The 20,177-nt window shown below is 45.4% G+C and overlaps 1 protein-coding gene across 7 annotated transcripts in view; it reads left to right on the top strand.

The window, feature by feature from the left end:
* TENT4A (terminal nucleotidyltransferase 4A) overlaps positions 1 to 20,177 on the top strand; it is a 112,048-nt gene that overhangs the window by 79,346 nt on the left and 12,525 nt on the right. For 3 of the 7 annotated variants that reach the window (XM_054019191.1, XM_054019190.1, XM_054019192.1), the window contains exon 11: positions 13,746 to 13,904. The exons of 3 other annotated variants lie outside the window; for them this stretch is intronic. In XM_054019191.1, coding sequence (XP_053875166.1) covers positions 13,746 to 13,904 — 159 coding nt within the window. Of the gene's footprint in view, positions 1 to 12,913; positions 13,029 to 13,214; positions 13,273 to 13,745; positions 13,905 to 20,177 lie in introns of all 7 variants that reach the window. One more of the 7 variants, XM_054019194.1, reaches the window with a different exon arrangement.

The following is a 20,177-nucleotide window of genomic DNA, read 5'->3' as shown; positions in this document are numbered from 1 at the left end:
TAGTCTCCTACTCCTTACCTTGCCTCTGCGCAGTTTCCTCCCACATTCCCCTGTTCCCTTACCTTGCCTGAGTGCAGTCTATTACTTTAAATGTGAGACTGAAGTCAAGAGTGCCCATTTTTAAATAAAAACAAAATAAATAAGAACATGATTCACAAGTAAGCAGGTAATTCCGCAGCAGCATAGGACGCACTTAAGAAGTTGGCAGCCTTCCATTATTTGATGCACTGACAAACTCCAGTAGAAATGGGCTAAGCAGTTTACCAGCCAGGAAGGATGTGGATCCAGGTGGTAGCACCAAAATTCCTCAGCCCTGTGGAGCACTCCTGGCAGGAACTAAAATAGATGAAGAATTTGTTTCATCTTCTCATGGACCGTCTGAACCCAATCAGTTTTTTTCTTTGCAAAATAGGCATTTTCCTTAAAATAGGAGGTAATGTAATCTGCTGATGAGCATGGATATCCACAATGAACCAAGCTGTTCACCCGAGATATATTTATTTGAGATCTGACAGAAGCTGTGGTGAAAGGCAAAATATCTCTCCTTGTCTTCCACAAAACCATAGGAATTTTAAAGATCTTTTAAACAATTGATCACTGGAAATTTTCAAATCAAAATTGGATGTTTTTCTAAAAGACGTGCTATATTTTGGACAGGAATTAACTCTGGGGAAGTCCTGTAGCCTCTTATGTAGGCTGACCTGTATGATCAGTCATCTCTTCTGGCCTTATCTGCAAGTCTGTGATCCGATTCAAACAGTTCTGCCACCCTGGCTCCACCCACCTTCCTTTCAGCTTCCTTGGTTGCAGATTAACTTGTCAACCAAGATGACCTGTGAGGACTGAGCCTGAGAAGAGCGCTCCTAGGGATGGAGAACAAAAGGTTTTTTTATACGACCACCCAAATCATTGATTGTCAAAAGAACACTCTGTCCCTGTTGGTGATTAAACCATAGCATTTTTCGAGTGCAGACTGTCCAATAGGTTTACTGCCCTGACACAGATGTGATTTAGCTTCAAAACAGAAGGTAGTGACCACTTCAGGCCATAGAAGAAATCCAAGTGCCTCACCTCAATCCCATCCCAATCACTACAGATCAAGAACGTGGCTGGCCACAGGAGTTGAGCTAATAACCATCTTGGGTACTTAATAGTAGTCACGGTTTGGAGAGGGGTTGGGAGAACCACACTTGTCCTCTGGGGATGTTAATCAATAAGCAGAATTATCGTGGGCTGTTGCAACACCATTGCAGTGAAGAGCTTACTAGTTTATATCCAAGGGGTAGCCAGGTTAGTCTGGGTCTGTAAAAAGTGACAGAGTCCTGTGGCACCTTATAGACCAGGGGTTGGCAACCTACGGCACGTGTGCCAAAGACGGCATGCGAGCCAATTTTGAGAGGCACGCAGCTCCCTGACGCGGCCCCAGCCCCCCCCGCCCACCGCTCTCCCCTGCGGGGGCAGAAGCTTGGTTCTGTGGCAGCCAAGCTTCCCCCCACCCCCGCTTCTTCCCCCAGCATTGTGCTTTCCTGCCCCTCCTCCTCTCCTTCCCTGCACCAATCAGCTGATGGCCCTAGGGAGGGGGAAGAGCGGCAGCGTGCTTCCTGCTCCGTAGAGGAGGCAGAGAGAGGTAGGGACGGAGCCTGGGGGAAGGGGGTGGAACAGGGCATATCCCTTCCAGCCCCCTGCCTTGAGCCGCTCAGGGCAGGGGGCTGGGAGCACCCCCACGAGCCGAACACCCCAGCCCTCTGCCCTGACCCCCCCCACACACCCAGTCTTCTGCTCTGCACCCCCCAGCCCTCTGCCCTGAACCCCCACACACACTCAGCCTTCTGCCTTGCACCCCCCCTGCCCTCAGACCCGATCCTTGAACCCCCCCCACACCCAGCCTTCTGCCCTGCACCCACACACACTCCAGCCCTCTGCCATGATCCCTGTATCCCCCCCCACACACACACCCCAGCCTTCTGCCCTGAACCCCCTCCCCCAGCCCCCTGCCCTGACCCCTGAAACACCACTCCCCAGGTCTGGGGTCCCGGACGCAGGCCCTACTCAGCCCATTGCCGGCCTAGGTGAACAGAATCCCATGCTGACAGTGAGCTGAGCAGGCTGGTGGCGTAAGATCAGCATTTTAATTTAATTTTAAATGACGCTTCTTAAATATTTTGAAAACCTTGTTTACTTTACATACAATAGTTTAGTTATATAATAATATAGACTTATAGAAAGAGACCTTCTAAAAACGTTAAAATGTATTACCGGCACGCGAAACCTTAAACTAGAGTGAATAAATGAAGCCTCGGCACACCGCTTCTGAAAGGTTGCCTACCCCGTTATAGATTAACAGACATATTGGAGCATAAGCTTTCGTGGGTGAATACCCACTTCTCTGTTAGTCTGTAAGGTGCCACAGGTCTCTTTGTCGCTTTTCACTAGTTTATAAGAAGTCTTTGTGTCTTTCAGGTAATCTGAATGCAAAAACTAGTTTCATTTCCACCCTGTATCAAGGACACGTGAGAAAGACACTGTCCAGTTCAGGGAGGGCAAGCATTTGCACTAAATGTACACTTCAATACTTAATATTGTTTTAATGTAAAGCTTGCATTCAGGAGGTAGAAAATAGAGGTGAATTATCAGTAACTTGAAGTCTTTAAACCATGATTTGAGAACTTCATTAACTCAGCCATAGATTAGGGGTCTATTTCAGGAATGGGTAAGGTTCTGTAGCCTGCAATTTGCAGGAGGGTGATACTAGATGAACATGATGGTCCCTTCTGACCTTAGAGTCTATGAGAAGTTAACATTGAACAGAAAAAGGAGAATGTGATACATGCATTACCTGTTGTAAAGTTAACAAATTGAGTTCAATTATACAGCTGTGATATTGGAATATGGCATCTCTATGCATTTTCTGTTGGCTTTTTCTGGGCTCTGTCTTCACAATAAAACATAATTTACTTGAATTAAAGCATAATAGTTACAGAATATTGTGTAATGCAACAAATTGTAGAAATCCTAAAATTGAGGGGCACTGTTTTCCATGCCTGCAAATCTTTCCTTTTCCTAATATTAAGGTTGTTTACATATGTTGAACGTCAACAAAAGAGTAAATGAGCTTAACAGCCCACATTCAGAACAGGCAGAAGAGTGTGCGGTGAAATTAAAGGGTATTATACATATTTTTAAAATCTTAGTAGTGGCCAACTTGGCATATTCAGTAAACTTTCAGTTTAATCTTGTTAACATTTCCCCCACCAAACAAAGTAAAGGCACTAATCCTCAATGACTGACCAATTTCAGTCCCCTACTCTTGTTTTAGCCCTGCTACTTTTCAAAGTACCTTTTTCTTACAATGATCCTTCCCATAATTTAAAAAATTCACTTTCAGGCAGAGGAAATGGCCAGTTGCAGTCCTAAATATGAAGACTTTGTAAAATCTGGGTTTTTTTTTAAAAAAAGCATTTATAATGAAAACTATATAATAAAAATAGCACATGTTCATAAAATCCGTACCTCATAAGCTGCTGTGGATAGAAAAGCTTTCTTGGGTATCTCTCCTTCTCACTTTGCTCAAGTGATGATTAGACAGTGTTATGGCTCCTCATACCAAGTAGGAAAGAGACATGATGGTCTTCATTCATATATCTCATAGAAATGATGCCTCAAAGCATATCTGAAGGCGGAATCCAGTGAAGTGGCTAGTGTACTGAACTAGGAGTGAGGCCACCAAAGTTCTGTTTCTGCTTGTGAGTGAACTGTTGTGCAGTTTTGGGCAATTTACTTCACATTGCTGCCTTGTAATACTTAGCTTCCTCTATCAAACACTCTGAGATCTTGGTATGAAAAAAGCTATGTAATAACCAAGTATTAACATATAAACACAAGTGTGCTTGCTTCCTTTCCAGTTTTTTTTTTTTTTCTTTCTGGGTTGGAAGTATGTAGTGCAGCCCTATGCCTCAATTAGCTCCCATTTGGCCTCTCTGACTACTTATCACTCCTGTAAATAAGGGGGGGGGGGGGGGGGGAGGGAGGGAAAAAGTCCAGTTCACAGGGTAATGTGGACAATGGGGAAAGAATGGAGAAGAGCAACAAGGAAAAAACCTTTGATGCAGAGACTTCCTACCTATTCAACCATTAAAAAGGGCCTACAGGGAATCCATAGGAAAATTCCATTCTCCCCAATATATCTTCTTTTCTGGATCCTGACTTCTCCTTGAAGTGCATACATGAGCTGTACCCTTTTACTGAAAACAGGCAGTCCCGTCTAGTCCACAGGACTCAAGGGCTTGACCATACTCCTTGCACTCTCAGACCAGATTCTTTTTCTCTGGAAGCACAAGCAGCTTGGCAGTTCAGCACTGTTGTTTTATACATTGCAATGTTGGCTCTTAAAACTGATTTTTTTGGAGCAGCAACACATGAAATCTCCAATTCCTTTCAAGTGACCAAAATTGCCAGATTTTAGTCCTTTTGGGAAATGAAGCAAGCCAAAGATCAGTTCACCTGCAAGCAGTCCCTTTCAGGAACTGTGACAGCGGGGAGTGTTGCTGTAACTTCTTGACCACAAAAAAACACAATATTGAGGGGATCAGGTTTGGTCTGCATAGCTTGCTTGGGCTTTTGTATTCTTCTACACCATCTGAGACTTCATAAAATGGTAATTTATCCTCATCTTTTCGGACTCAACAAACAGAATTATCCTTGACAATTTGAGGACTTCTCAGGATTGGGTTCAAAACTACTTGTATTGTTTACCTTTTAAAGATAAGGCCCAGCAACTCATTCCATGCTTAACTGGGTATTCAAATAATGTTTCAAGTACTCAAGCATCCTTTCCTTCTTTCTCTTTCTCAACAGGAGGACCTCTGAAGTGCTTAAGAAAAACACTTATTAACTTTGTCTCCAAATATTAGATGAGGAGTGCTGGGATTCAGGACCCCTTTACTAGGCTATTGGCTAAAACCCAAAAGCAGATTTTAGATAGAAAGTTAGTCTTCTGCTGATGACCGTCTCCTTTTGAAAGACAAGGGAATAAAAATCTCCAAAAGCTAAAAATTTCACCAAGTTCTAGTGGCTACTCTGAAAAAATGAAACCATTTAAATTTGGATAATAACACTGAGACAAGGAAGCAGGAGACACTATTTTTCTCTGTTTCAAACCATGGGGAGAAAGTGGATGATTGCCATTGAGAAGCCTGCCAGATGATGGCAATAGCTGAACAGACTAACACACAAGGCAACTATCTGTCATCCAAAATTGAAGTTGCCATCCTCCCTTCATTTATCTTTTGAAGAAGTTACTCAGAATAGTGAGACACGCCTACCAAAGAAGATGGCTCATTCAAGCCCATAAGTCTTGCAGGGTACCAGGGTCAAATGATTTTCTTGTCCTACCCAAGGTGGTGGTAGTAGTGGTATCCCTTTCAGAGACATGGTAATTCCTGTTGAGGGCATTCCTTCCCAGAAGGCTATATGCAAAAAGCACCTGAGAAGGGACTTTAAAGCTGCTTTGGTCTGCCAGTGTACGTGATCACAACTGTAAGATCCCAGTACAAAAAACTAAAAAGCCTACACTCTCAAAACCAGGACAAACTTTTTTCTAATTACTGTGTTGGTGGGGGATGAATCTATGGACTACCTGGCCACATCTTGCCAGGCACAAAAGTGTGCTTTTTTAAAAAAATCATGTTAGCCTGCATCTTAAACAACTGTTAGAGAGTAGTCAGGTTGGCACTCAGGATCAACTGAGAAGAAATTCAATCACACAATATGATCATGTCTTACATAAGTCACCAAGGAGTCACAAGAAGTTGAAGTCTAAACATTAAAGCAATAGAGATTTTTTTCTCATGGGCTGATGATAGTTGACACAATCCATATAAGAATGGGACATTGTTTGGCCAGACTGTTGCATTTAGCTGAAAACTTGAAGCGGCCCTTGAAAGAGGAACTGTTTTAGCAGATACCTGGGGAACTAGGCGACCTCAGATTTTCTTGCATTCACAAAAGTGAGATTCTTTTCCCCCAAGGAACAGATGCTCTGACTCACATGTCTATCTGCTGCTTGGGTTTTCTCATCTTCTGCTCAAAGATAGAAAGCTCATTGATCAGAAACCAGGTGCTCCAGCTCTTGTAGATTCTTAGCGTAGATTCTTACTGAATCACCTAATCTTGGGATTGCAACATGTCGCAACTACTTTTTATGTCCCTTTGTTAAACAAAGTCAAAAGTGCAGCCCTGTTTAAGTGTCTTGTAGGTCATATGGTGGTAGCCTCTGGTAGGGTAGTGTGTTGGTTTGGATCTGCCTATCGTGCTAGAAGTTTGAGAACTCTTCCCTGCAAATTGGTCAGCTAACTCCCTGCACTTCCTTTCCATAAGGATGTGGTTCCTGGTCACAGTTGTTTGAGCAAGAATTTCCAAAATCTCTGCTTCCAGTCTAGATTCTTGCCCCTCATCCTAATATCTGAGTGCTTCTGACACTAATGGGTTTATCTTCACAACTATGTGAGCTTTAGTATAGTCCCATTTTACAGATGAGGAGCTGAGGCAAAGTGGCTTGCCCAAGGTCACACAGGAAGTCTGACAAAGCTGGGAATTGAACCCAGATCTCAGAATAAGGCCGGAAGGGAATCTGTGTAACTCTAGCATCTTAAGTTGAAGACAGTCTTTTTAGATAATAGAAGACTTGAGCCCTACAACATCTTTCATGAGCACAGGGTAGTTCTTCTTACTTCAGAATTCTTTGTTAAAGGTAGATTCTCTTGCTTCTATACTTAATTTGAACAAAAACACGAATATTCCACATGAACATCCACAATGTTATGTTACTTGCTAGATATGAGAAGCAGTGAAAATATACCTTATGAGAGAGCTATATTTTATTAGAACATCTTTATTTTGTTCAACATATCTGGGCTTGAAAATATCCATATTCCATATAATATTCCATAGCTAGCGGAGTCAAGTGGTGTGTCACAAGCCTGTTCAGTGCATTCCAAATGACATAAGACCTCGTTCAACAAACTTAACTGCAGCCTTCTGAGCAGAAAGGGCTTGGACACCACAGAGGAAATCTATTAAGCTACTATTTGGTCATCCCCTAATCCCTAATAAAGTGCTACAGGCTTTACTTTAATTCCTCGCAGAAGCATCCTGAGTAATAAGGTGCTTTAAGCAGTGGTCATGATTAAAGCCTGATAATTTGTTGGTTGGGTACTTTTTCCCTCTGCATACTAAACTTTCTTTTATTACATCCCAAATATATTGGTTTGGGGGAGAAGTCAGGATAAAAGAAAATGAGATGACAAATTTTCATTCCTAGGACCAATCTCTCCTCCAGTCTGCCTTACCCAGTTTAAGTGCTTCAGGAACTTTACAGGTCTCAGCCCATGTATTTAGTTAAGTTGTCAGTGTCTTTTTAAAACAATTTCAATGCAGCTTTGGAATAACTATTTTCAGCACAGAGGGTGAAAGTGATGTGAGCAAGCACCAGAATCCCATGGATAATTCTGAATGGCCTCTGAACTGATCTCTCCTCCAATTTGAAATACTCAGGCTATGCCTTCCTGCAAATACCAAAGGGGAAATACTCAGGTTACTTATTTCCCACCCCCCAGGGCTCTAAACTGACTGCTCAGAATCAGTCCTCTCTCATTCATGAAGCACTGTTCCAGAGTCTTGGGCCCCATCTTTCTGCATTGTCTGGTTTCTCTGCCTATGTAACATAGGCTATGATAGCCTGAGAGCTCTTCATCTGGTTAGACCCCTCTGGAGCCTATAGGTTTGAGTATTGGCCACCAGTAAGACCCACTGTGATGGTTCTATTTTTGGAAGCTTTGTGTTTCCATAGATTCCCTCTCTGCTATATGTTGTCTGCAGTCTCTTTTGCCTCTCTCAGGAGAGCGGGGCAATCTTTTTGGATTCCTGTAAGCCAAGCAGCTGCCAAAATTTGGGAAACTCCCCTTTTGGCCATGGAATCCTAGAATATCAGGGTTGGAAGAGACCTCAGGAGGTCAACTAGTACAACCCCCTGCTCAAAGCAGGACCAATCCCCAACTAAATCATCCCAGCCAGGGCTTTGTCAAGCCTGACCTTAAAAACCTCTAAGGAAGGAGATTCCACCACCTCCCTAGGTAACCCAGCCCAGTGGTTCACCACCCTCCTAGTGAAAAAGTTATTAATATCCAACCTAAATCTCCCCTACTGCAACTTGAGACCATTACTCCTTGTTCTGTCATCTGGTACCACTGAGAACAGTCTAGATCCATCCTCTTTGAAACCCCCTTTCAGGTAGTAGAAAGCAGCTATCAAATCCCCCCCTCGTTCTTCTCTTCTGCAGACTAAACAATCCCAGTTCCATCAGTCTCTCCTCATAAGTCATGTGCTCCAGCCCACTAATCATTTTTGTTGCCCTCTGCTGGACTCATTCCAACTTTTCCACATCCTTCTTGAAGTGTGGGGCCCAAATCTGGACACAGTACTCCAGATGAGGCCTCATGAGTGCCGAATAGAGGGGAATGATCACATCCCTCGATCTGCTGGCAATGCCCCTATTTATACAGCCCAAAATGCCATTAGCTTTCTTGGCAATAAGGGCATGCTGTTGACTCATATCCAGCTTCTCATCCACTTAACCCCTAGGTCCTTTTCTGCAGAACTGCTGCCTAGCCATTCAGTCCCTAGCCTGTAGTAGTGCATCGGATTCTTCCGTCCTAAGTGCAGGACTCTGCACTTGTCCTTGTTGAACCTCATCAGATTTCTTTTGGCCCAATCCTCTAATTTGTCTAGGTCCCTCTGTATCCTATCCCTACCCTCCAGCGTATCTACCACTCCTCCCAGTTTAGTGTCATCTGCAAACTTGCTGAGGGTGCAGTCCATGCCGTCCTGCAGATCATTAATGCAGATATTGAACAAAACTGGCCCCAGGACTGACCCTTGGGGCACGCTGCTTGATACCGGCTGCCAACTAAACATGGAGCCATTGATCACTACCCATTGAGCCCGACGATTTAGCCAGCTTTCTATCCACCTTTATAGTCCATTCATCCAGCCCATACTACTTTAACTTGCCGACAAGAATACTGTGGGAGACCGTATCAAAAGCTTTGCTAAAGTCAAGGAATAACATGTCCACTGCTTTCCCCTCATCCACAGAGCCAGTTATCTCATCATAGAAGGCAATTAGGTTAGTCAGGCAGACTTGCCCTTGATGAATCCATGCTGACTGTTCCTGATGACTTTCCTCTCCTCGAAGTGCATCAGAATTGATTCCTTGAGGACCTGCTCCATGATTTTTCCAGGGACTGAGGTGAGGCTGACTGGCCTGTAGTTCCCCGGATCCTCCTCCTTCCCCTTTTTAAAGATGGGCACTACATTAGCCTTTTTCCAGTCATCCGGGACCTCCCCCGATCACCATGAGTTTTCAAAGATAACGGCCAATGGCTCTGCAATCACATCCGCTAACTCCTTTAGCATCCTCGGATTCAGCACATCCGGCCCCATGGACTTATGCTCGTCCAGCTTTTCTGGAACTACATATCCTTTTAGTAGCCATTCCGGCATTGCTACTGGCTCTCCCCTCTCTCTCTCTTTTTCTCTCCCTGGTCTCTTATCCCTCAGCGGTTGTCTGACTTCAAAAGGATTTCAAAGGAGTGTTCTAGTCCTGGAACAGGCTGCTATCTCTGTCCACCACTACTCCTACTTGGTGGATTGACTGCCTTGGAATTTTGTTTCAGGTCCTCTCTTTAGAATGATCTGGCACTGACTGCAACAGCACAGAGTTCAAACTCTGCCTATCTTTTAAGGGCTGCAGGTCCAACAGTGTCCATCCTCCCACCTGCTGCTTCTGCCTCCCTACCTAAATTAGTGTGATTTATGGTAGCTTCTGGTCTTTGCTTGGACTTGTTGTCCATTGAAATTCCCCCACTTCCCAACACACAGCCTCTAACCCAACACCAAAGCTAAGCATTTGGGGGGAGGGGTGTGTGTGAAATTTCAACTACCCATCCATATAGTCTAGCTGTCTTACCTGTTAGGGTTTTATAGTGCTACAGCACATAGGTTGCATGTTTAAAACTGCCTGGGAATTTCAGACCCTGCATTTGTTGTATGGCAGGTATCCATTACTGTGTCTGATCTGGTATATAGCCACCTGTGCATTGACTTATCACTAAACTATCTCCCTGTGGAATACAAAGATCTTTCTTCAATGAGTGAATTCCTTCTGCCACTTTGCCTCAAGATGCAATCAGACCAGAAGATATAACTATTTTCTGTGCCTTCCGAAGTCTGCAACAGTAACTTCTTCCCACTGCTCAGAGGTGCTTGGGGAGTTTCTCTCTTTTTTTCCTCTCCTTTTTCTGTGGCAGTGTAGTAGGTCCTAGCCGGGGCTCGACCCTTCCGGGCAGGAGGGGAGCCACACCGACTCACTACTCTGGGAATAAGCAGTCAGTTAGTCCTGAAACTCCGGCTCTTTGGTGCAGAGTCGGAGCAACCACAGTTAAAGCTCAGGAGCCCAGGCCCTGGATCAGGGCGGGGCAAACACAGTTAGCTCAGACCCTTGCTTGCTGGGCTGAGCGGGCAAATAGTTCAGAGCCCAGGCCCTGGATCAGGGCGGGGCAAACACAGTTAGGCTCAGGTCCTTATGGCAGGGGCTGAGCGGGTCAATAGTTCAAAGCCCAGGCCCTGGATCAGGGCGGGGCAAACACAGTTAGGCTCAGGCCCTTGTTGCAGGGGCTGAGCGAGCAAATAGTTCAGAGCCCAGGCCCTGGATCAGGGCGGGGCAAACACAGTTAGCTCAGGCCCTTGTTGCAGGGGCTGAGCGAGCAAATAGTTCAGAGGCCAGGCCCTGGATCAGGGCGGGGCAAACACAGTTAAGCTCAGGCCCTTGTTGCAGGGAGCTGAGCGAGCCAATAGTTCAGAGCCCAGGCCCTGGATCAGGGCGGGGCAAACACAGTTAGCTCAGGCCCTTGTTGCAGGGGCTGAGCGAGCAAATAGTTCAGAGGCCAGGCCCTGGATCAGGGCGGGGCAAACACAGTTAAGCTCAGGCCCTTGTTGCAGGGAGCTGAGCGAGCAAATAGTTCAGAGCCCAGGCCCTGGATCAGGGCGGGGCAAACACAGTTAGGCTCAGGCCCTTGTTGCAGGGGCTGAGCAGGCAAATAGTTCAAGGCCCAGGCTTCTGTAGCCGAGCGTTGGGTGAGGGGGAAGCCTGCCACCCGTACGGAGGGTGGCAGGGGGGAACGCAGGCCCACCCACTCCACTGCGTTCCAGCCCGGGGCCCTAACAGCGGTTGCTGCCGCTGCTGGTCAGTGGGGTATCCAGACCGCAACACACTGACATAGGCTCACACTCAGTTGCAGCCGGACCGGGGTCGGCTACCCCCGGGCTACTTCCGTGATCCCCCTCACAGCCTACCTCGGTCGTTGCGCCGGGATCGGGCCAGTCCACCTGCATGGGCTCCTCTCTGCCCGGGCTCGGCGGCAAGTCTGGTAGCTCTGCCGGGAAATCCGGCCAATGGTCCTCAGGCGGCTCCTCTGGATAGCAGCAGGGGCTGAGGGGTTCGGGTCCAGTCTCACCCTCAGGGTTAGCGGGGTTCGGTTCCCAGGGGTTCTCCCAGTGGCGGGCGTGAACGGGCTCCGGCGGCTCCTCCTCGTAGCGGGCCCGGGGTAGCTCAGGCCAGCTAGGGTCTTCGACGGTCTCCTGGCCGGGAGCTCCCGGCCGCACGTCTGCTCCCTGTGGTGGCTGGCCGCCAACTGAGCTCTGGCGGCCGGCCTTTATACTTCCTGTCCCGCCCCTTGACTTCCGGGGGGCGGGGACAGGCGGTGGTGGTCCCACCCACTCTGGTGCCGGCACGTGGGCTCCCTCTTCTGGGCAGGAGGGGAGCCACACCGACTCACTACAGGCAGCCCATTAGATAAGTGCTTTGTTCAATACATTCTCATAAAGAGATGACTGTACTCTTGTTCTGGATGTTGATAGGCTTCTCATCTTTATTTCTACACCACCCAATGTTGGGTTTTGAAGGCCTATTTTTATATACCAATCCACCTAGCTCATTGGCACTACCTTGTATTGCCCTGGGATACACTTGACTCAGTTCTGTAAACTTTGCTGATCCCCTTCTGACACAGAATGAAACATAATGGTTAATTCTTACATGGACAGCATTGTCATCCAGGTCCTCTACTGCAGAAATCAAAGGAGAGGATTCTTCACTATCTGGATTATGGAAGTCTCATCATTTGTAGAAGATCCATCTCTGACCCGCTTGCATAACTTTCCAGTTGGGAATTCTTTTTAAACAGACTGCTATGGAATTTTTGCCTCCTAGCAAATCATCACACACCAGTCTTCACTTTAGTAAGCATGTCTGTCAATCAAGAGTGTCTGGCTAATCCTCTCCTCGCTCCAAGAAAATTTGTTAGCATTATACTCCTGGAACATCTGGTTATAAGACAGATTCTTCAGTCCTGGGAACCTTTCAGTTCTTACAACATCCATGTGAGCTTACAGCTGGATAGTGACCCATGTTAAGAGGGAGTCAACTGCCTTGTTCACTTAGTCTGGTGATAAATTTCATATCAGTGTATCTGTTGCACTTATATTTGTTTTCTCGTTTGAAATGGAGGAAGACTTTTTTTTCCTGGATGTCAAGTAAGCCCTTAATTAAACCATCTTGCATTAACAATTTTAGAAAAGCTACCTATTCATTCTTTTTGATATTTGTCACGACATCAGTGGATTAAAAATAGTCTTGTGTCCAAATGACTAAAATCTTCTGTAAGGTGCATGACAATTTCTTGGACTCAAAGTAGAAGAATCAATCATTAATATTTGAGACAGCTACCTGATTGTCTCCTCGCATCTTCATCTGATATTAATAGCTGGAACTGTCCTTTTCTGCTTATTTTGTTGGCAGTTAAGTGCTACAAGCACCATAGTAGTAAGACCACCGCCTCTGGCTCACCGCTTGTCTTTAATTGATGTTGGTCATGATGGGAGAAGAGGGCATATGGAAAGCAAATTACTGACAGGTAATTGTCATAGTATTCCTTTCTATCAACCTTAGTCCTTCTCTCATCCCCTGGTGCAGTGTCATTGTCTTCCAAAGGAAAGTAGTAGATAAGATTAGAGAACTTTAACCAGAAAGGAAGTGGATGATTTGGTGCTTGTATATTAGTCATGACTGGCAGATCGTCTGTCTCCTTGTTTCTTGGTAGGTGGAGCCCTAACTTTGCTGTTGCTGGGTAGGATGGGAGAAGACTATAACAATTACCAGTGAGTAACTTTTCTGTACAGATAAGTACAAATAAATTTGAATTACCAGCAAACTGCTCAATTGTTGGTATAGAATCAGAACTTTAAAATTCCAGTCCCTGTGTATCTACCAATGCTACTCTCATTGTTTTCTTCTTTCCTACCTTTGTCCCCATGACTTTTAACTTGGGAGAGTGGAGAATTTAATTTCACATATGGCTGTAGTCTGAGCTGAGTGGAAATTGATCTGAGACCATGATTGACAGTTAAATTGTTTTTCTCAATGCAGGTTTTTAGAGTTTACTCTTAAAACTGCTACATAATGTAAATGTAGCACCAACGTGTATTTAATTTCACACTGAAATGGCTTTAACCCAGATTTTACAGTATTTACACTATCAGTTACTGAATCATTGCATTTACAGATGCATAGTCTGTGTATACTGTACTTTCTGTAAAGTTGCTTTTCTTTTCCCCTTTTTCTTTGCCAAAAGGATTCTGATACGCCACCTTGCACAACTCCTAATGTTTACCAGTTCAATCTGCAAGCACCGACTCATCTTATGGCCAGTTTACCACCAGCATTGCCTATGCCAAGTGGTAAACCTCAGTCTGCACCTACGAGAACCTTGATAATGGCCGCCAGTAATCAGGTATGAGCCAACTAATTGGAGTAACTTTTTTAATGAGGTAGTATTCAAACCACAAGTATAGGCCATTTGCATTGTGCTGTACTAGTCTGATTTTAAAGAACTCTGAACACCTGTAGGAGCGTTTCATAAAAAGACTCTTTGGGCTTGCTGAAGCTGTTAACAAAAAAGTGCATTTCTAACAGCAAAATGAAAAGAAATTAATCATTTTAAGATGCATCCCAGTACATGTGGCCCATCTTACAACATGCTGTTTGACTCTCATAAGAATAAGACTAAAATGGAAAATGTCAAACTTTTTATTGCTTTATGCAACATCTGGGATTACCTATGAGCTCTCAAATTTTCAAGGTTTATTAACTTCCTGTTTTTAAAAAATGGAATTTTTCCTCCATACCACCTTTTGTAAACTAGTATTTGGCTTATCTAAAGAACTATGAGTTTTGGTGGCTTGTTCTATCCAGGACTTGTTTGGTGTTCCTGAGAATTTTGGGTCACTACAAGTCTATCCAAACTTCATGTTTTTTGTACTAAGTTTTGGAAGATGACTGCAAAGTTGTATGCTTGTCAACTGTTCTTCCTTCAGGGGGTTGTTTGTAAAACACATTCTGGGTAGAACCCTTATCTGTTTCTTGTTTGTATTAAATCTATGCCAAAAATGTAGGTATTGGAATGTAGGAAGATGATCACAATATGCATCCGAAGAAGTGAGGTTTTTACTCACGAAAGCTTATGCCCAAATAAATCTGTTAGTCTTTAAGGTGCCACCAGACTCTTTGTTGTTTTTGTGAAAACATACTATTTCTCCCCTATAGCCCAGTGCCCTCTAGTAAGGAGTAGGAGCTAATAAGAAGCTGAAATGAAGATTGCCCTTCTAATGCTTGCAGTTATGGACTGGTTGACATTTTATAGTTATGGGTTGTGTTGAAAGCTGGTTGAGTGGTTGAGAGAGGAATCTGAAACTGCTGCAGAGTGGTGAACTGCAGGGGTAGTATATTTGTCTGTGTAGTTTTCCTTTTCAAGGAAGAAGGGTATTCTCTCCCCCCACCCCCCCACTTGTTTTTTGTTAGACTCTGAAACCTGGTCTCAGTTACAGGCCACATTAGATATAGTGTTTCTTGACTCTCTAGAAGGGATGAGAGGTCTGCTGTGTGTGGTCGGACGATAACTTTATCAGGGTTGAGGACTTTAATTGGGTTCATCCTGACAGTTCGGGTTTGTATTTCATGGCCCTGGTGTGTAATATATCTTGGTCTGGTATGACTCTGGTGGGAAGATGGCCTATGTGTTATGCTTTCAAGTCTACTTGTGCACCCAGTTATGCCACAGCTGTGATGTTTATGGCCCTTCAGTGGCCATGACATGGTGACAGAGCTGACATCACTGTGATAGCTTGGAGATTTGGAAGAGCATAACGAGTCTGTAGTAACTACACTGAAATTATTTCCTTCAAATGGCGGGTGACCTAATGAGTACACCTGCTTGGCAGTGATGTGTGTAGGAGGTATTCTGTAGATTAGACAGCTGTGAAATTGATCATTGCCCTCATAGCTCAAATGTGAAAGTTGTGCATAGTTGCACATTTCCCAAAGTAAATGTAGTGATCCAGTTTCTTTCAAACACATTCCAGATTGAACAACTGCCAAACTACCATCTTTTCTTGAGCCTGTTTTTGTCAGTTTCTTGAAAGATTCTGCTGGCAGTCCCTAGACTTTGCCTTGATTCTGGAATGCCCAAGAGTTATTCTCAATTAAATGACTTTTGCTTTTTGGTCTCACATGGCAGTAATTAGATCACATTCTTCGAGTGGTGTCCCTGTAGACGCTCCACTTCAGGTATGCATTCACCTCTCTAGCCCTTGATCAGAGATTTTCCATTAGCAGTGTCAGTTCAGCTCATGCATGTGCTCTTTATAACCTTGTGTTGCACACTGAGTGTAGAGAGGGCTGTGTGGGCGAATAGCTCTGTTCTCTACCACCTTGGCCTGAGGTGGAGCTCTATCATGTCAGCCTTGTGCGTGCCTTAGCATGTTTTGCAGTTGTTCTGTAATTAGTTTAGTGTTTGTATAGAATTAGTTAGATAGTAGTGAGAGGTTTTGGATTTTTCCTTCTTCCTTTTTTCTCCTCTTTTTCCTAGGGAGCTTAGTTGGCCTGGCTGGGCATGCTTGGCTTGCCGATTTTCAAATGCTGCCTCTCTTTTCAGGAGGCTAACCTGGTCAGCAATGGACATTCTGTGTATCCATTGCTTGGGAGGGCCCATATCTCCCAAAAGTGTAACTTTTTTTGCCTGGCTGTCAAATCTAGGGCATGGATGAATCAGGAGACCAAATTGAAGCTTCTGATGATAGAGTGCTCACTTTGACCAGCTAGGTTAGGAGACCTGCCAGTACATCTGGCAGTTGGCTGATTTAGTGCCCTTTCAACCTCAGCAAAGGTCTCCCCTAAGATGGGGAGGACTTCAGAAGGCTCCAGAGAAGAGGAGCTCTATCTCCTACCACAAGGAACCACCTCCAAAAAGCTCCTGATCTCCCTCCAAGTCTATGATGTTGGAGGCCTCGATCTGGCAACTTGGTACCATGGAGGTGAAGGACTTTTCTTCCGGTACCAGCCAAGATCCCAGAGTATTTCAGAGAAGCAAGCTCCAGCAGACCCCCAGTAATGTCTGTGAAGGACAGGAAAGCCTAGGACATACACTCCTCTAGAAAGGCAACATCTAAATCAGACTTATCAATGGCTTTGCTTGCACTTCTCTGTCAACACCAGCAAAATCGAAGTGCGAAATACCTTCGTACCTGGCACGTACACGCTCCAGATCATTGATACCATTCACTTCAACTGCTGAGTTAGTATCAACCTGTTGAGTACTGCAGGAATTCCGCAACTCCAGAGATACTTCAGTGTTAGATGAGTAAGGCCCTGTAACAGGGTGCTGGCTAGGAGAAACAGGCCAGGCCCCTGTTAGCCCTGTTCCAGAGGAATAAGGGTATTAGTTGGGCTGGCAGAAGGGCCACACCCTAATTACCAGAGTGGATCCACCTGCAGGCCTGGGTAGCCAGCCTGCCCTATAAAGCTGGCTAAGAGACAGGAAGCAGGGGAGACGGGAAAGGGAGGAGTGTGGGCTCTAGATCCCTGCTGGCTGGGAAGCTAGTAGTCTTCCAGAGTGTTGGTCTCTGTAAATACCTGTAAATAATAGGTGGTGGGAACGGACACAAACAATAAAAGGACATGGGTGCTGCACTTCAGCTGTTCTCTGACTGCGTTTGTGGAGGGGCCGGGAGCAGGCGCTGCTATAGGCCCTATAAAATTCACAGTCCATTTTGGTCAGTTTCACAGTCATAAGATTTAAAAAATTGTAAATGTCATGATTTCAGCTATTTAAATATGAAATTTCACAGTGGGGTGTGTGTGTGTGTGGGGGGGGGGGGGTTGCAAGATTATTGATGGGTGGGGGTTTGCAGTACTGCTACCCTTACTTCTGCACTGCTGCTGGCGGCGGCGCTGCCTTCAGGGCTGGGCAGCTGGAAAGCAGCGGCTGCTGGCCAGGATCCCAGCTCTGAAGGCAGCGCCACCGCCAGCAACAGCACAGAAGTAAGGATGGCATGGTATGGGATTGCTACCCTTACTTCTGTCCTGCTGCTGGTAGGGCATCTCCTTCAGAGCTGGGCGCCCAGCCGATAGCCGCCACTCTCCAGCCTCCCAGCTCTTAAGGCAGTGTAGAAATAAGGGTGGCAATATTGCAACCCCCTAAAATAACCTTGCAACCCGCCCCCGCAGCTCCCTTTTGGGTCAGGACCCCCAATTTGAGAAACGCTGGTCTCCCCTGTGAAATCTGTATAGTATAGGGCAGGGATCAGCAACCTTTGGCACGCGGCTTGTCAGGTTAAGCACCCTGGTGGGCCGGGCCGGTTTGTTTACCTGCTGCATCCGCAGGTTCGGCTGATCGCGGTTTCCACTGGCCGCGGCTCGCTGCTCCAGGCCAATGGGGGCAGCGGGAAGCGGCGGCCAGCACATCCCAGTGGGAGGTGCGATCAGCCAAACCTCTGGACGCAGCAGGTAAACAAACCAGCCTGGCCCGCCAGGGTGCTTATCCTGGCAAGCCGCATGCCAAAGGTTGCCAATCCCTGGTATAGGGTAAAATCTCACAAAAGACCAGATTTAATGGGGGGCGGGTGACCAGATTTTACTGTCTGTGAGTTGTGTTTTTTTTAGTGACATGAATTTGGTAGGACTCTATAGATGAGTCATAATCCCCACTGCTTATGGGTACTGAATGATTCTTGGTGCCGAGACCCCTGTTTCCAGATTACCATTGCGTCCCTGTAGCACAAGATTCTCTGCCATTTTCTCTTCCCCTCCTCCATTGAATGACTTCTGCATTCTCCTCAGTGTCCTCCAATAAATCATCTCGTTATCAGTGTGGGGTTCCTCACACATCATTACAGGAACCCATACTTGTACAAGGATCCTCATACACATTAGGGATGGTAGGATCCTTTGTTCTCATCTCTGGACTAGGCAATTGTGTGTCCACTATAATTAATGGCCGATGATTTTTGGCAATTCCAGGACCTGACACTCTCCAAATATCTCTTGAGGAGGTTAAAGACTTCCAACACAGGCTCTTGGACATTCTGCAGTTGGCAACATACCCACTTTGCACTACCCATTAATGAAGTGCTCTTGGATCCACCAAAGATTGTGTGGCAAACTCCCACCAACAACTTATAAATGGGTGGATGAGAAATATTATGTTCACCCCTGGGACTCAGAATTTTTGTTTTTGCACCCCTAGCTTAATTCCCTGTTGGTGGATGTTGTAAACAAGTGGGGTAAACAGCATTATTCCAGGTATACCCCTTATGATAAGGACCAGAAGAGGTTATGCCTTTTTTTGCCACAAGGTGCACTCTTCTGTGACCGTCCAATTTCGGATAGCAACCTATCAGGTGGTCATGGCAGAGTAGGACTTCATGAATTACAACAAGTTTACAACCTTTATTGAATATCTTCCACAGGAGCACAGAATGCACTTCCAGGCCCTCATTTAAGGAGGGTCAGTTTATTAGCCAGAACCTCACTCCAACCATTCTTATATGCTGCAGACGCTGCCACTAGCTCCAGCTCCACAGCAGTTGTCATGCACAGGGCATTGTGGCTCTAGCTGTCAGGGTTCCTGAGAGATGTTCGGAATACTGTTGAGGACCTCATGTTTCATGGTCAAAAGCTCTTCTTGTGGGCTACAGTTAAGTCCCTGCACATGCCAAAGGACTATAGGGCAACGTTGAGGTCTCCGGGTGTATACTTCCATGAACAAGAGGAGATTTAGCAGGTTTCAAGCTGCCCAGAAATCATATCTGACTCAGTTCTCTGGATTTCACAGAACTACTGAAAATGCTAGAAATAGACAAAAATTCCAGAGGAAAAGAGCTTCTCATCTTCCTTCAGCGAGTACCTAGTCACTGAAATAAAAATTTTGATGGGTTGGTCGAGGCCTCAACTCCTTCCTCAACTCTAGTTTGCAAGCTGCAGCCTTTCAACCACCTTTCCCATTTCCAGCAGGCCTGGCAGCATGTTACAAGTGGGTCATGGAGGGTGTAGCATTGGGCTACACCATCCACTTTTCTTCCCTGCCTCCCCTTTCCCTGTTGCTCTTCAGAGACCCCTCTCACAAGACTATACTAAATCAACATACTCTCTGCTTTGTTTAGGAGTGATAGAACTGGTCCCATCCCCTCACAGTGGGAAAGTGTTTTACTCAAAGTATTTTCTCGTGCCAAAGAGGGATGGAGATGGATCTTAGATCTAAGACAACTGAACAAATTTGTAAAATCTCAAATGTTCAGGATGGTGATTCTGGTAGCTATAATCCCTTCTCTAGAGGCAGGAGATTGGCTTTCAATCCTTGACCTGCAGGATTTCTATTTCCACATAGCAATACGTCCTGCTCACTGGAAATGCATACGTTTCACCATGGGCCAGGATCATTTTCTATACTGAGTACTAGCCTTCGGCCCCAAGGGTGTTCTCAAAGGTTCTAGCTGTAGTATTTGCTTACCTTCTGTGAGAAGCAATTTTAGTCTTCCTGTATCTCAAAGGCCGATCTTACAAAGCAGTACTTAATTCCACCAATATTACCCTTTCTCTCTTCCAGGAATTGGGTCTCCAGATAAACGTTAAAAAAAAGTCCACGTTAGCTCCTGTACAGAGAATACCATTAATAGGGGCATAAATTGATTCACTGGCAGCCAGGACCTTCATTCCTTTCCACAGACAGATT

This window comes from Malaclemys terrapin, chromosome 2 (assembly GCF_027887155.1).
Source record: "Malaclemys terrapin pileata isolate rMalTer1 chromosome 2, rMalTer1.hap1, whole genome shotgun sequence".
Lineage (NCBI taxonomy): Eukaryota > Metazoa > Chordata > Testudines > Emydidae > Malaclemys > Malaclemys terrapin.
The sequence above is the reverse complement of the archived record's forward strand: the minus strand, read 5'-3'. Positions and strand labels throughout refer to the sequence as shown.